The sequence below is a fragment of the Camelus bactrianus genome, chromosome 5, assembly GCF_048773025.1.
Source record: "Camelus bactrianus isolate YW-2024 breed Bactrian camel chromosome 5, ASM4877302v1, whole genome shotgun sequence".
Taxonomy (NCBI): Eukaryota; Metazoa; Chordata; class Mammalia; order Artiodactyla; family Camelidae; genus Camelus; species Camelus bactrianus.
The window spans coordinates 76,969,950-76,987,523 of record NC_133543.1 but is presented as its reverse complement, the minus strand read 5'-3'; the positions used below and the strand labels follow the sequence as shown (position 1 = coordinate 76,987,523).

General features: G+C 32.4%; 1 protein-coding gene across 10 annotated transcripts in view; it reads left to right on the top strand.

Annotated features, from left to right (window-relative positions):
- Positions 1 to 17,574, top strand: part of NBEAL1 (neurobeachin like 1) — a 129,289-nt gene that overhangs the window by 52,144 nt on the left and 59,571 nt on the right. For all 10 annotated transcript variants that reach the window (XM_045507987.2, XM_074364149.1, XM_074364152.1 and 7 more), the window contains 12 exons: positions 1,458 to 1,543; positions 4,804 to 4,893; positions 5,646 to 5,814; positions 6,264 to 6,397; positions 7,068 to 7,227; positions 7,315 to 7,417; positions 7,965 to 8,121; positions 9,570 to 9,728; positions 11,231 to 11,390; positions 13,828 to 13,916; positions 16,455 to 17,027; positions 17,361 to 17,536. In XM_045507987.2, coding sequence (XP_045363943.1) covers positions 1,458 to 1,543; positions 4,804 to 4,893; positions 5,646 to 5,814; positions 6,264 to 6,397; positions 7,068 to 7,227; positions 7,315 to 7,417; positions 7,965 to 8,121; positions 9,570 to 9,728; positions 11,231 to 11,390; positions 13,828 to 13,916; positions 16,455 to 17,027; positions 17,361 to 17,536 — 2,056 coding nt within the window. The remainder of the gene's footprint in view (positions 1 to 1,457; positions 1,544 to 4,803; positions 4,894 to 5,645; positions 5,815 to 6,263; positions 6,398 to 7,067; positions 7,228 to 7,314; positions 7,418 to 7,964; positions 8,122 to 9,569; positions 9,729 to 11,230; positions 11,391 to 13,827; positions 13,917 to 16,454; positions 17,028 to 17,360; positions 17,537 to 17,574) is intronic.

Below are 17,574 nucleotides of genomic sequence, written 5' to 3'. Positions count from 1 at the left end.
TCCAAATATAGTAACATTGGGAGTTAGACCTTCAACACAGAAATGGGGGAGGGTAACACAATTCAGTCTATAATACTGCCAGTACTTTTGACAGATCTTATTATGTTGATGAAACAATATATAGGTCTGCGTTCGTAGGAAATCACACAGCTGATTCTAAAATCATATGAATCTTATTCAGAACTTGTCATTTTTATAATTCATATATTAATATATCTGAAGAATTCATGAAGGCAGTAGAATTAGGAGTCCTTGGATACAATGACAAGCTGTTTTTGTTTTGGTTCTAATTTTAAAGATACACGCTGATTGGTATTGTATCATAACTGTTTTAAAAATTGTATCTATATTTTAATGGAATGTTTAGGAGTTAAGCTTGTAAGTTAATATATGTAATACAGAGTTAATATACATAACTCTGAAAATTAGCTTAGTATTTGTCAAAATGTCTTTTTTTAGATTATATGGAGTTTGGAGATGAATGTCTCTGTGTAGACTTTCAAAGTTTATATTAGAAACTTGTCATTAATTTAAACTCACCGAAGTATTTAAAGTTGACCTTTAAGTAAATTCCAAGCTAATAATAAGTCATTTAGTATAGTCATTAACAGCTATATACTTTGGATTTTGTTCTTACAGTTTTTCCTGCTTAAAATTCTACTCTTATAAATAATAATTATTCGTTATATAGTATTCATAATGATTATTTTTAAAGGCTACATAATATTTCATTGGATTTATAATGCATGATTTACTTAGGTTTTTTGTAAATTCTAATATTGATATCAACTTCTAAATATTAAATATGATGAACTGTTACACCAATTTATTTTTCATATTTTGCTTATAAGTTCCCAGGATAAATATGCAAAGTGTGTGAATATTTTTATGGTTCTCAATACATGTTACCTAATCAGTTTTCATAAAGGATATACCAATTGACAGTGCCTACCAGTAACAGAAGAATACCAGATTCACCACAGCACGTTATGATGTAATGGTCAATACTGTTCCATTCGTTTTTGTATTTCTTTGATTTTTTTTTTTAAAGAAGATTTTTTTTCCTACTTATTTACTATACCATTTCTGTGATATCTGTTTACTTCATTGGTTGTTTTACTATTTTATCTTACAAATTTGAATTGGTTTATATTAGATAAATTAATATATAAACTTTGTTATATTTTATATTAATTTTTTAATGGTATATAAAATTTCCTTTCTGTAGTAGAACTTGTTCTACCCACTGCCCCAACTTTTCTAGTTGTAGAACCAACTGGAGGTGATATAAAATGATATAAAAATAGAGTACATCTGGGGTATTGTGTTTTAACTTGGGTAGTGTGTTATATGAGAAGCTCAAAACAGCTTGATCTAAAATTATTTTCTGATTACACAGAACTGAGGAGGCCATATATATTCAATAATATGTGTGTGTATGTGTGTATGATTTTCAGGTCCAAACTGTTTAAGCCCTTGGAAATTTCAGGAGTCTGACATGGCCGACCTGCCTGGTACCGTCCTCCTTCACTACACTGCAAAGGTCAGAGTAAATGCATGGACTGTCCATCTAGCTGTAACTGTACTATGAACTAAAATTCCTTTTTTATTTCTTCTGTCATTTAAGTGGGTGATTGAGAAGGGGGTTAAGTTACCATTAAAAGTTAATAATTTTCAAAGGCAGATGAGAAGCAGTAAATATTAAGATACAGCTCTCAACTAGGATTCAGATATACCTTTGTCATCCCAGTAGTATGCATGGGAATAGTTGTAGTGGGAATTTATACTAATGAATCAATTTCAGTAAATGAAACTATTTAAATGTGTTCTACTTTTTTGGAAGGAGAGATGAAACAGAATTGTGCTCAACATTTTCTTTGTTTATTTTTAAAATGTGATGTTAGCAAGAAAACAAAAAAAAGAAATGTTTACGTCAGAAGGAGAAAAAACAAACTACCTATATGTGTACCATGCCCAGTCCTTCTTCCTTCAAGGAAAGCCCTTTATCTAGTAAAGGTAACTGAGGTCAGCAAGGGCTAAGGGGAAGAAGATCAAAGGTGAAACTAGGAGGAGGAAAAGGGAGAAGTGGCATAAACAGCAGTATGTTTTGTCTTCATTGTATTTAATGTTACTTTGACCCAGAAGAGGCTTTTGTTGTGTGAGATTATACATCATAGAATTTCCCCCCTTGTCTAGCCAGCTAGAACATGGTCAGAATTTATTACTTTGAATATTTATTTGTTTATATATAACCTAATAAAATTTACTTATTGGTTACTTTCCCTCTAACTTTTTATTTTGATTAATTTCAAACCTAGAGAGAAGTTGAAAGAATGGTAAGGTGAAATCCTGTATACTCCTCACCAGAATTCACTGGTTATTAACACTTTGCTCACTTGGTCTTCATGTGTTTCTCTCAAATAATTTATGAGAGTAGGTTGACATAGCTATCAAGACACTTTACTCCCAAACTTTTCAACATAATCATTAACCTACCTAAGAAAATTACCAGTAATTCACGTCCTTTACAACTCATGTTCAAATTTTCCCAGTTTTCCTAAAAATATTTGTTTAGCCTTTAAAAAATTTAATCCTGGGTCCATTTGAGCATTGCATTGTTTATAATATCCCCTGGGTCTCTTTACTTTTTGTTTGCTTGCTTTTTGTGATAATTTCCCCCAAAGATACACATGTATTTGTTTACCAAACTGGATTTTAAATTATTTCTTGACAGGGACTATCTATATCTTATACTTACTTTCATTACAGCTATTCAGTATAGGTAGGTAGGATATAGTTGGACTTAATCTCACTAATATATTTGGTGGTGTAGCTAGACACGTGATGGCTAACTGGGCCTTTTTTGCATATCCTTTTTTCAAAATAACTTTGATCTTAATAACATTAAGGTTGGATTTTTACTATTGGGAGTAAAAATTCTGTAATATTAAAAATTAGCTATTGTTTTCCCTCAAGAAACCCAATGACAAATACACACAGTAAAACAGTTATTGGAGGACTATTTCTTGAAAATGGCAATATATCATGATACAAGGTTTCTGTGGTTAAATGAGGTTGGGGGAATGCTGCATTCTGTATATTCCTCTTGGAGGTGGATGATACACTTGAAAAGTGTGGGAAAAGCTATTCTTAAGGATGTTTTGGCACTCAGCAGTTTTTCATCTTTGTAGTCATTTGTAGGAGGTACTCAACCATCCTTTTGTTCAAAAATTTGAGAGTCTTCTCAGTCAAGAATTGTCTGAACTTTTAGCATACAAAGATGAATAAGTTAAAATCTGTGGCTTTAAGAAGCTTACAATCTAAAGTGAACAAAATGCGTGAAAAATAAGTGCAGTGTAATTGTACAAGCACTGTTTTCTTTAGCTACCGTTTATTGGTGTTTACAGTATATTGAGCACTATGCTAAAGGTTGCACATACACTGTTTCACTTAATCTTCACGAAAGCTCTGAGGGGTATATGGTATTCTCTGTATCTTTTCTAAGCTCTGGTTTTCTGAAGCTGAGTACAGGTAAGTAACTTGCCTAACCTCATAATACTAGTGAATGGTCAGCCTACTTAATGTATATCCTTAACCACTATACAAAATTTTTGTGTTGGAATTATGTACAAAATACAGGAAGAGTGGTGGTTCTTCCAGGAGGATGGACTGTGTTAGAAAAAGTGGTTTGATTCGTGTTTTAAAAGGCAGGTGGAGGGAAAGATGTACAGCGAGCAGTGCCTACAGAGGCACAGACTGTAGAACTGGGTTCCACGTGTGTTTGGGTCTAGGTCACTAAGTGGGATAAGTTGGCAGGAAATGAGGTTAGAGGGCCAAGTGGAGGCCAGATTATAGACACTTCTTATGCCAGATTAAGTAGTAGGCAATGGATAGGATTTTAAGCAGAAAAGTGATATGATCAGGTTTGCATTTTAGGTAAGGGTCTCAAGCTGCAGGGTCAGAATTGGATTGGAGAGATAGGAGACCGGTGGCACTCATGCCATAGGAGATTGCTCTGTTCAGACAGGTCATAGTTACACAAGACCCAAACTGAGTAACAGGAGAAAGACATGTCCGTCTCTGAGACTAATATTGTTTACATTGAGCTAAATGTAAACTTAGTTTGCATTTACCTTATTAAAGCAGTTTTTCTCAGTTGCCTTAGAGAAAAGCAAAAACCACATCATCTGTGCTAAATTTGTAGATTTTTAAATTTTCTTTTAGACTGGGGATTAGATTCAAAGATATTTCATTACCTGCAAGTTTACAGGTTAAATGTGAAGTTTTATCAACCTTTATGGAAGTTAAGGAATAACAATTTCTAGCTTTGCAAGCAAAGCTCTTAATTTGAATGTAAGTGGAATTGTCAATCAGTAATGTAAGGGAAAATACTGTCTTATGCCACTGATTTGATTTTCATATTGTGATAATAATTTTCTGTACTACTGGGACTAAAACTTTCATTTTAAAAAAGTCAAAAATGTATTTGCATATACTGGTTTAGAATAGAAAAAATTTTAAACCGTGTGATTAGTGAATGATAATAATTTCTTGCTATAGCTTATCTGTCAGGTGATAAGCTGCAGTGACTTGCATTGGATGAGTGAGTGCTTTAGAATCTAGTCCCTGATTCTTTTAAAAGACAATCAGAATAGTAACACTAAACTTAACATTGTAGGCCTCATATCATTGACTCCACTGTATAACCATTTAAAATTATGGTGGAATGGTCCATATGTAGTTAAAGTTATGTTTTGTCTTCATTGTTCTTAGCTATTTGCCATATTTTTCTTTTATTTTTAGGCCTGCAAAAATTCAATCTGTCTTGATTTATCTACTAATTGTTTGCATGGAAGGTTGACAGGAAACAAAGTAGTAAACTGGGATGTTAAGGTAAGTTAATAATAAATGATGGGCAACATATTATGTAAGTTTACTGATCCTTTAAAAAGGTTTATCTTTTAAGCACCACCAGATTGATGTGAATAATAGGTTCCATTTAAAATATTTGCAGGCAAGATAGTTTGAAGGATAAACAGATAAGCACTTTTCATATGTTAGTTTACCTAATCTTTGTAACAACTTTACAAAATGGAAATTAATATAATCCTCATCTTATAGATGAAGAAACTGAGGCCAGGGAAATTAGTAACTTGGCTAAGTTTCCTGAATATATTTTGTTAAGCTATCCAAAATAGTCACTTGGAACTTTGAAGCCACTTCCTCCACCTTTTTTGTAAACTTAAAGTAAAGGAGTCAGTCCTATTTCTACTGTAGATACATCTTTTTTTCCCCATGACTTATTCTCCTGTTTGTTATGCCTAATTGCCTTGTGACAATTGTCACCTCTTATATCATTAGTGTTACACTATGAAGTCTATTTATGTAGTCATGTTTGGAATTCTTAAACTTTGCAAAACAAAGCTGCGTTAAAAACATCTGGCCTTGTCTCTTGAGTATTGATTATGTTGACCCTTGAGGCTGCTCTTTAAAGCAAATGTGCATGCAAAGGTTCCTTTACCTTAGGCTATCCTATACATTGCCTAAAGGTTTAGCAAATTGTAGCCTCCCACATGCTGTGTAGATATTAAGTGAGAAAATTGCCTATGTTTTATAGGATTAAAAATCGTAATTTTCTTTTTCAGGACATCATAAACTGCATAGGTGGATTAAATGTACTCTTTCCTCTAATGGAACAAGTCAGCCACTTCAGTGAAGGACAGATTCCTGAAGGATTGAATGAAAGCACAGTTTCTGAATTGATAACACCTGTAGAAGGAGATTGGGTGGTACTGACCTCCACAAAGGCATCAGGTATTAAGCTGAAATTAACACAGTATAATCATTGAAAAATTGGAGAATTAATTGAAAAATAGATTAAAATGTCTTGCTACCTTTAGGAAGAAATTTAACTATTTGTGGTTGAAGCAGCCCTTCCCTAATTCTAATGGAGTTCAGAAAGTTCATAATATTTTGGTCAAAAAACTTAAGATGTTGGTTATACTCTTGACTATCCTTAGGTTGTACTCTTAGCAGAAATCTGACAACATTGTTAAATTCATGGTAGAGAAAATATATGTGTGCGTAAGTGTATAATATGCAACCGCTGCTTTCTCTGATATTTAGGTTCTACAGGTGACCTTTGGATGCAAATTCCTGAATCAGATTCCTTGTTTGTTACATTATGCATTATGATATAGGACATGTGATATAAAATGATTAGAAAAATTATGATAATTAATGACATGTTCACAATTCCACAGAGTCAAGACTAGAGAGAAATTTAATTGCAACATTTATCTTGATTGTGAAACACTTTATTCAAAGACATCCTATTAACCAGGACAATCTTATTCACTCCCATGGAGTTGCCATTCTTGGAGCCTTACTTCAGAAGGTGAGCTGGTCTAACATTATGTAGATATGGCTGATTATAATCACCAGTTACTGGTTGAGGTTTTTTCTTTTCCCTTTTTTAAAAAAATTTATTTTTTATTTTATTTTTTGGAGGGGGATGGTCATTAGGTCTATTTATTTATTTATTATTAGTTTTTTTTTTTTAAATGGAGGTACTGGTGATTGAACCCAGGACCTCCTGCGTATTAAGCATGCACTCTACCACTTGAGCTATACCCTCCCCTGAGGTTTTTCTTTACAATAAATAAACATATTTTTAAAATTATACCATTATAGCTTAAGTTATATTCATGGATATAATTTATTTGACAAGCAGCCTTTGAAAACTTCTATTGAATCACCTTATACAAGAATTACTTACCTTCTATACTTAAAATTACATAACAGTGTATATAACCTTTGATATACAGAACCTTGTGTGTTAACTTTGGTGTTTGGGATATTAGATCATTTAAAGACTATTTTTGAATATGATATTAGGAATATATGTTCTAGAATTCCATCAGAAAAATTAATGTTTAAATTGTTTATATTTTTCTAACAAAGATTTTTATGTTTATTAGATGTTCTGAACTAATCATTCGAAATTAGGGCTTAATGGCAGCTATTTAAACTGAACTTTACAGAACCCTCTTCTGTTTGGATTTCAGGTGCCAAGCACCTTGATGGATGTTAATGTATTGATGGCAATTCAATTGCTCATTGAACAGGTATCATTAGAGAAAAATATGCAGCTCCTGCAGCAAATGTATCAATATTTACTCTTTGACTTTCGTATTTGGAATCGTGGAGATTTTCCCTTTCGAATTGGTGAGAGCAGGCTGTTGGATAAAATTTCATAGTTGTTTTAAAAACTTAATGACCACCTATGTATTAACAGTGAACTTTCCATTTTAGGTCACATACAGTATCTTTCTACCATCATCAAAGACAGCAGGAGAGTTTTCCGAAAGAAGTATGGTGTGCAGTTTCTCCTAGATACACTTAGGATTTACTATGGGTATGATATCCTTATTCCTTCTCAGTTGATACTGTTTCTGTTACTTGATTGGAACACTAGATTGTTTATTTTCCAACAATTCTAATAACTTTAACTTCAGAGAGCCAGGATGTTGTGGAGGTTAAAATGATGAACAGTGGATCACATGTGCATATATTAGGTTTGAATATATTATGTTTCATTAATTGCCTGGCTATAGACAACTTACTCATGCTAAAGTTTTTCTGGTTAGTGACAAGGAGATAATAAAACTGTATGTCTTTCTGTGGGTTTTTTGAGGATTAAAATTAAATGAATTAATAATGCGTAGAGCATTTTAGAACTGTGTCTGCCACATAATGGTGAATAAATATAAGCTGTTTTTTACACTTTATACCTTTGTCATTGCAACTCCTAACTTCAAAAGGTTTGTTTTCCTTAAAAATAAAAAGCCAAAGATACTATAATACATGGGAACATCTTCTTTTAAACTATAAATTATTTTATATACAAAGTACAAAAATGTAAAAATTGAAAGTTTCAATGCTTCTTTTACTTTCTCTTTCAGGAGTGATTGTAAATATAGTGAGCTGTCTCTAGATGATATTCGAACAATAAGGACTTCTTTGTATGGACTAATTAAATATTTTCTGTGCAAAGGTGGAACCCATGAAGAGATACAAAGTATTATGGGTTACGTAGCTGCTGTCAATGAAGAAGAACAGGTATTATGCTCTTGATAAATGTTATTTCTTTTTAACAATTTAGTTTCTATATCATCTTCTTTCAAACATACATATATAAAAATGTTTATAGTGTCACATATAATACTATGTAGTTAAAGAAGTAAATTGTGTCTCCTGAATGAAAGTTTAATAAAATAAATGATAGTGTAATAAAATACTTTAATTGGCTGAAAAGTAATGTGTGGAAATAGTTGCTCATAAATATACATGATGTATATTTAACTATCATCAAAGTTACGGGGCAGATTTCTAACATGAATTTTAATATGTCATAGGTTCATAAAAATTTTACATAAAGAGTAAATTATAAATGTATTTCTATGTTTAAGTACTTTTACATACACTATTCATTATACTCAGAGCTGCCCTTTAAGAAGGTGGTTCTCAATGTATGGGCCCACTTACCTGGGATTTTTTAGAAATGCAGATATATGGCTGAATCAAGCCTTCCAGATGATTCTGATGCATAGTAGAATTTGAAAAACACTGATATAAAATATATAGACCAGGAATTACTCTTTCCATGTGCACATTTGGAAATATATCTTCAGAGAGATTAGGTGACTTAAAAAGTCACACAGCTGATAAACTTGGGACTAGAGCCCAGGTGTATCTACTGTTGTTTCTTGCTGTTGCAGTTTACCACTCTCAGCACCAAATAAGAGCAAGCAGCCTTAATTTATGTTGACTCAAATATTTTGTCCTCTATCATGAAATATGCGTTGTGTACTGAGTGGTTAATAATATATGACTTCATAATTGGTGTTATATAAATGAGTTAACCTAGGGTGTTTCCCTAAAAGGTTGAACTACTTCAAAAATTTCTCATTATTTAGAATAAAGAGTAATCATAATATTTCATGACAGCTGTATTGTCACCTATGATTCATTGCCAGTGATATTTTCTTGGTCAATTTAGTCGAATTATTTGTTGAAAACTTACTGCACCTAGACTAATACTAGATATTGTAGATATACAATGTTGAATGAATTATTATTCTTACTTTTAGCCTAATGGAGGCAGGAATAGATAAGAGAGGTTTATAAATAATTATGAAACAAAAAAGAATGATAATATCTACAAGAGAAATACAAAGTCCTATGAGGCTTTCAGAGGAGAGTGTTACATGTTGAGGAGACTAGGAAAGGCTTTATGGAAGAGATAGCTTTTCATATGGGCAAAGCAGGATAGGTATGGTTCAGCAGGTAAATATGGGTAAGAGGATATACAAAAGGAAATAGAATAAGCCAGGAGCATAAGGGTGGGAAAAGGCTGGGCTGGTTCAGAAGATATCAGATGATCCAGTTAAGGTAGAACATTTAATGGGTACATAAGATTTAGTTAAATGACTATTTGTGGTTTGACTGTATTTGTGCTTCCATATGTAAGTGTGGTTGTTTTGTTTTGTGTTGCTTAATTTTAAAAGCTTTTTGGAATTTTGGACATACTCTTCAGTCTCCTACGGACCAGCCCAACTAGAGGTCAGCTTTTCTTACTGCTGTTTGAACCAGGAAATGCTGACATACTTTATGCATTACTCTTAAATCAGAAGTACTCTGACAGAATAAGAGAAATCATTTTTAAGGTACAAACATTTCTTAAGTGTCTTTTTTGGGGCTTTTATGGGTATGTGGATTTCCTTTGGAACATACCCATTCTATGCCTGTAAATTCTTTTTCATATCTACTTCTATCTAATTTTAAATTGTTCAATTTGTTTTGAGATATATATATATATATATATATATATATATATATATATATATATATATTTCATGTTTTCATTGTTTATGTAATTAAAAACTAATTATATTATAATCTGATCAGTAATTTTAGTGGAAAATCTACTTTATTGTACCATCCTCAATACACAGCCTCTCATCCCTGTTTTGAGTTACAGTGGCTCTGTGTGGCAGATCATACTAACCTTATTTAGCACCTACTGTTAGTCAGACACTGAAGCCTTTTCATTAGTCTATGTAGTTTTTGCAACAACTTTATGAAGTGAATATTATTATTATTGTCCTCATTTTACAGATGAAGAAACTTAGGGAATTTAATAACTTGTCAAAAGATGTAGAACATATTTTATTAAGCTATCCAAAATATTCCAAACTTTGAACTTTGATTGAAGCCACCCAGTCCACCTTTTTGGTTAACTAAAATTAGAGAAGTCAGTCATATTTCTACTGCCAAGTACATTATTTTTCATGATTTGTTCTTCTGTTCATTATACCTGATTGCCTTGTGACAGTTGTTACCTCTTCTATCATTAGTGTTAAATTATGAAGTTTACTTACAGGGTCATGTTTGAATTGCTTGTGTTTGGAATTCCTAAACTTTGGAAGACAAAGGTGCATAAAAATATAGTCCGACATAATCTCTCTTGAGTATCGGTTATGGTGACCCCTGAAGCTACTCTTTAAAGCATCTGCCCACACAGGGTTCCTTCATGGAGATTAAATGTTATTTCTTTAGAATGGCCTTGCAGAGGTTGTTCATGATATTATCTTGCCAAAATTACCTTTCCATATAGGGTTTCATTAGGGTTATTACTTTGTAAAATGTTGATCAAACTCTGAGAAGTTATGGGGTTACTAACTGGTTCTCCCATTTTAGCATATGGATGGATTGCTTCACAAAGTATTTCCTCATTGTTGAAAATTATTTTGACAACTGTTACATAAGTGGATTAGTAGACTGATCTAGAAATATCTTTGTTCTCTTTCAGAACACACTTCCTTTCTTGCAAGCTTCAGGATTTGTTTCCATCTACACCTTACACATTAAAAGAAAATTTAGATTATTTTTTTCACCTGAAAAGAAATTTATATAAACTAGGGTTTTAAACATATTAATTATTCAAATATAGTTACATTTCAATCCAGTTTATTTTTAAATTCATTTTTTAATGATAGCAAGATATGGAGTGTTCCTCCCTATTAGTGCTGACCTTTTTAAAAAATATACTTGAGGAATAAAATGGTGCTCCAAAATAACTATACTAATATTTTATTCAATATTAGCCTAAGTGACAAACTGTTTTTAGTTGTCTGTATTAAGAAGAATATATTACTGTTGTGATCAGGTTATGGAACAGATGTTGAAATGCACGAACGTTTATGAACGAAGTAAACAACGTATTAGACTCAGAGAAGTTGGCTACTCAGGACTGGGACTCCTTCTTAATGAAGCACTTGTTAATACTTCTCTCATTAAAAGCCTCACCAATCAAGTCATAAGTACAGGTATGAATAAGGCTAGAAATACTGATACATTTAAGAAAAGTTCTTCACAGTAGTGTAATTTTATTTGGTGTCTCTCAATTTTTTTTTTTTTTCTGGAGGTTCTTTTTCCTCAGGTTGCTTTTAAAATTACCTGTTACTTGATTCAGCAGGGCTTTCCTTAGATACTTTTTAAAATGTGCCTTTGTTGTTTTTGTCTCCCTAGGACATAGCACAGTTCCTTACTTGGTAGTCCTTTAGTAAATGTTTATTGACTGAGTGATTAGTAAATAATTTAATCTATGTAAGAAGAAAAGGACACTAGAGAAAATATGTACAAAATATTATTTTTCTTTCTTACAAGCAAAATGAAAACTAATTTCGTATATTCTTTTTTGTTTCTAGTTTTGCTTTTATAAGCGTTTTTTCTTAGTACTCACTACAAACTAGAATTTGTATCAGATGTTAAGAATTCAGAAAGGTCTTGAGTGATTTATCATCTCATTGACAAGACATGTACATAAAAAGATACATAATAGCATAAGATCCAAGCAGTATGGACAATATATTCAGGCAATCAAAAGAAAAGAACAGTTGTTTGGAGCTTACTCGGGAAGATGTCAAACATTCTAAACTTATTGTCTTTGTAAAATTTGAACATATTTATAATTCTTATTTAAAATGAAACAGTTATTTCAGCATTTACATGACAATTATAGTTCTCTCTTTGAGAAAAAAGATAGCTCGAAGTATCACACTCTGATTTCAAATTATACTGCAAAGCTGTGGTAATCAAAACAGTATGCTGCAGTATGCATAAAAATAGACACATGAACAAATGGAACAGAATCGAGAGCCCAGAAATAAAACTATGCATATACAGTCAACTAATATTTGACATGGGATCCAAGAATACTCAATCGGGGAAAGATAGTCTCTTCAATAAATGGTGTTGGGAAAACCGAATATCCACTTGCAAAAGAATGAGAATGGACCCCTGTCTTACACCACCTATAAAAATTAACTCAAATGAATTAAAGGTTTAAATGTAAGAATTGAACTATAAAAGTAGCAGAAGAAAACACAGAGGTAAATCTCCTTGACCTTCGTCTTGGCAATGAGTTTTTGCGTGTGACACCACAAGCACAAGCAGTAAAAAGTCAAACAGTGGGACTAAATCAAATCAAAAAGCTTCTGTACAATGAAAAAAAAAATGAAAAGGCACCCTATGGAATAGGAGAAAATGTTTGCAGCCTATGGAATGGGAGAAATGATAAGGGGTTAATATCCAGAATACATATAAAAATCACACTTAATAGCAAAAAATCCAATAGCAAAAAATGTGAGGAAAGGACCTGATTAGACATTTTTCCAAAGGAGATATACAAATGGCAAACAGGTAGAAGAAAAGGTGCTCAACATCTTTAATTATCATGGAAATGAAAATCAAAAACACAATGAGATATCACCTCCTACCTGTTAGTTTGGCTGTTATCAAAGAGACAAGCAATAATAAGTGCTGGTGGTGAGGATGTGGAGAAAAGGGAACCCTTGTGTGCTGTTGGTGGGAATGTTAATTGGTGCAGCCACTGTGGAAACAGTGTGGAGTTTCTTCAGAAAGTTAAAAATAGAACTACTATATGATTCAGCAGTCCCTCTTCTGCTTATATATCTAAAGGAAATGAAATCATATCTCAAAGAGATATCTGAATCCCCCATGTTTGTTGTACCATCATTCACAATAGCCAAGACATGAAAACAATTGAAATGTCCATCAGCCGATGAATGGATAACAATGATGTAGTGTATATATAGATATATATATATATAATGGAGTATTGACCAAAAAAAAAAAAAAGAAGCAAATCCTGCCATTTGCAACAACATGGAAGAGCCTGGAGGGCTTTTTGCTAAGTGAAATAAGTCAGGCAGAGAAGGACAGATACTGTGTGATCTCACTATATGTGGGAAAAAGAAAATTCAGAAACAGAGTAGATTGATGGTTGCCAGAGCCGGAGCAGAGGGGGAAATGGGTGAAGGTACAACGGGTGCAAACTTCAAGTTGTAAGATAAGTAAGTTCCTGGGACCTAAGGTATAGCATGGTGACTATAGTAATAATAGTATATTGTATACTTGAAAGTTATTAAGAGCAGATCTTTAATGTCCTCACCACAAAAAGAAATACAACTATGTGAGTTAATAATAGGTGTGTTAACTAGCCTTAATTGTGGTAATCATTTTGCAATATATACATATATCAAATCATCATGTTTTATATCTTAAATAATGTTTCATGTCAATTATATCTTAATAAAGTTGGGGAGAAAATAAAGGGCATCTGTTGTTGACAACAAAAAAAAAAATAAAATAAGAAATGAAATGATTATTTCAGCATTTACCACTGGTTCTTTCTTTGGTTATCTCCAGTATTTAATTTTAACTATTTTTTTTCCATCATAGATCCTGCTATTAATTTCAAAGATCTGTTATCTGTGGTATATATATCTCACAGAGCGTATTTAAATGTGAGGGTGGTCATCTGCAGAAAGGTTAGTATACTTTAAAGTTACATGCTTTAAAAATAGCTGTGTTGTTATGCTGTGTATAGCTTTTAGATTGACTATTTTGTATCAGATAAATATATTTTAATATCTATTATATGACATAATTTTATAGTTTCCTTTTTTGAGGTGAATTAACTATATGTAATCATAAGAAATCAGCATGTAAATTTGCTTTTTTTAGCCATACATGGGCTCCTGGAAATACACCCTTTCTGGAGTCAAAAATGTATTACTTGGAACAGTTTATTAAGAATCTTCAATTGTGATTATTTTTAATTCATATACTATATTTTAGAGTTTCTGAATCTTTTGAACTTCGTATAAAAGATCTTCTGTAGCTTGTTTGTAAGTGTAGTCCAACGATGGTTTGCCTTCAGTTCACTCATTTAACCTTTAACTAAGTTAAGTATTCTTATCCTGCATGCTTCTTCCTGATTATAACCTCTCTCCTTTACTGGTAACCACTGACCAGTCTGGTAATTAATTTGCTTCCTTGTTTTTCTTTTTAATTTTATTCTCTAGTTATGTCTCAGTACTTTTCCATTAGTAAGTCTGGATGTATCTTTCTCTTTAATGGTTACATTTTTTTTATCCTATGACTATTCTGTAAAGTATTATCTGCTTCCCTGTTGATGGACATTTAGATTGTTTCCTTCAGTTAAGAACATTTTTTTTACATATATCTTTACCTATTTGTGGTAATACATGTTTGGGCATAATTCAGGAAATGTAATTGCTCTGTGAAAAAGAGTATTCACATTTTACATTTTGATAGATTTTGCCATATTGTCCTTGAAGTAGGTCATGTAGATTGATCCTTTTCCTTCCAGTGCGCAATTAGAAACAGCTTTTTTATCCATGATGTGTCTATAAAATAGCTGTAAAATAAGTCTTGTTTTATGGAAATTTTGAAGTCATGAAATCATGAAAAATTTCTTTGCCAGCCAAAGTTTAATATGCTAAACTTGGCTACTATGTCTAAAATTGGTAGAGTAGTGGTAGCTCACTGAGCATTAAGTGAGGAAAGAAACTTCACATGCCATTGTGACTCATTGCGTCTCACTGCTTTCTTTTTGTGTGTGTTGTTTAGTCTTTTATTATGAACATTTTTCTTGCTACAGTGAATGATCATTGTATAATTCTTTTGTTTTCTGTTTTTATTGAAGTATAGTTGATTTACACTGTTAGTTTCTGAGGTACAGCAAAGTGATTCAGTTTTATATATATATATACATATTTATATTTATTATTTATTTATTTATATTTGTTTATTTATTGTATGTTTTATTATTCAGTATTTATATATATATACATACACACATACATTTTTTGGATTCTTTTCCAATATAGTTTATTACAGTATATTGAATATAGTTGCATATGATGTACAGTAGAACTTTGTTGTTTACCTGTTTTATATATAGTAGTTTGTGTCTGCTAATCCCAAACTCCTGATTTATCCCTCCTCACCCCCTTCCCACTGGTAACCATAAGTTTGCTTTCTATGTCTGACGACTCACTGCTTTCTATATTAGTATCAGTGTACTACCAGCATAATTCATTTCTTGCTATGAAACTTGTCGGAGTTCATACCAGCATAATTCATTTCTTGCTATGAAACTTGTCGGAGTTAGAATTTCTGATAAAAGAGGTACTCTAAACACTGGGAACCAAAGTTCTTTTCGTCTATGTAGAAGTTTATTGGCTTTATGATTAGAATATCTTAAAGATGTTAACTGCACTTCTGATAGTATTTGAGAATTTGTTCTTATGCAAAAAATGTGAAGTCCGTTGAAATACTAGAGGTTATACATGTTGCCTTATCAGTGTCTGCTCTTTAATTTCAGTTTCTTATTCCAGCTAAATAGCAGCATCCATCTTATTGGAAATAGATTTCTGTACTTAAAGTACGGTTTTTGTTTTGTTGGTACAATACAGAATTCAAGAGAAAAATGTTTTTGCCAAGCAGCTGTTAACTTTACCTGGGGAAAAATGAGATGGGAAAACATTATTCTTGGGATACGTAGGTTCTATCAAAGTGTCTTTTGTGTTCAGTTTACTCCCCTAACCCTGGTGCCGCAACTGTGCCTGGCACATAGTAGATGTTCAGTATTTGCTGAACAAATGTAGCAGGCTCATGGAAAACATTTGGTTGAGAGGCTATAACTTTAATACATTTTATATATACCTTAATTGTATTTATATTTTTTCTCTGACAAAGTTAAATCAATAGCATCAGTGTGTTGACATGTGGAGGATCATTTTACCTTTTTTCCTTTTTCATCTTTCAGCAGGTATTTGTGTACTTCCCTACTCTATATGTACGATGAATAATATGCAGATTAGTTAAATGTCTGCCCTCCAAATAGTTTCTAATCTAGTTAAGAACATAATCTTTTGAAAGTATATTCTCCCAGAGTTTCTTGTGGAATTACTTTGTCATTAAAATAATTGAAATGAAACTATTTTTGATATAAAGTACTGTATACTTTTTGATGACTTTTGTATTCTTAATCTTTGCAGATTTTCCAGATTTTACAGTCCCAGCCAGATGCAGCACATCAAATATCTCAACAAGTGGGCTGGCAAGACACTTTAGTTAGGCTTTTTTTAAAACCAAATTTTGAAAATGGAAATACTCTTCATAAGCACAGTAGGCCTGTTTTAATGAAAGACAATGATAAAAACATATCAGCGGAAGATATCAAGAGGAACTTTGATGAAAAGACAGATGACGAAAAAATCAACTCTTTTGTCTCAGCTCATGTGTCTTCAGATCAGTGGAGTTTGGAAGACAGACACTCTCTAGACTCAAACACACCATTATTTCAAGAAGATAACTCTGTGGGAGAATTGTCTTTCAAATCAGAGAATCAAGAATTCTGGCATAAAAACCCTTCACATCTGAGTTTAGATCTCAGTGGAATTGATTCATGTGAACTGAGTGATAGTGGAAGTCAGATGCCAGACAGCCCGCCCAGCACCCCATCCCCAATAGAGTCTATGAAAACATTTTCTGTGCAGTCTGACAAAGAAAGTAGTGTCCCAAATGATGTGGGCTTTAGTGATGACTTATCTTTACTTGAAAGCCAAGAGGTAAAATTCCTTATTTGTTCAAATGCAGTTCTTATTTTTGTATGTCTCACCTTAGAAATGTGTAATTGTTAACAGTTTCATATTATATTCATATTCTAAGTCTCATGATCTAAGATATTAGAAACTCACCCAACTGTATCTTGAGAGCAAAACCAGTGTCTTAGTTATCCTTGTAATGCATCACTAGTGCCTTCCTAATAAAGTTCCAGGTTCATCCAGACACCTTAAAAATAACATTAAATGATTACAGTCAAAGTACCTGATGGGTTCTTATTATGTGCTTTTAACATCTCCTCCCTCCAATAATTTCATATTACTTTATCTTTTTTATAGAGATGTGAGGAGGAGCTTCTTCAGTTACTGACAAATATTTTAAACTGTGTAATGTGTAAGGGACTAGAAAAGTCCGATGATGATACTTGGATTGAACGGGGACAAGTGTTTTCGGCACTAACTAAACCAGGAATATCCAGTGAGCTACTTCGACCATCAGAGGAAATTAAACTAATGTAAGCATTCAGTTGGTGATATCCCCTCTCCTTTTGGA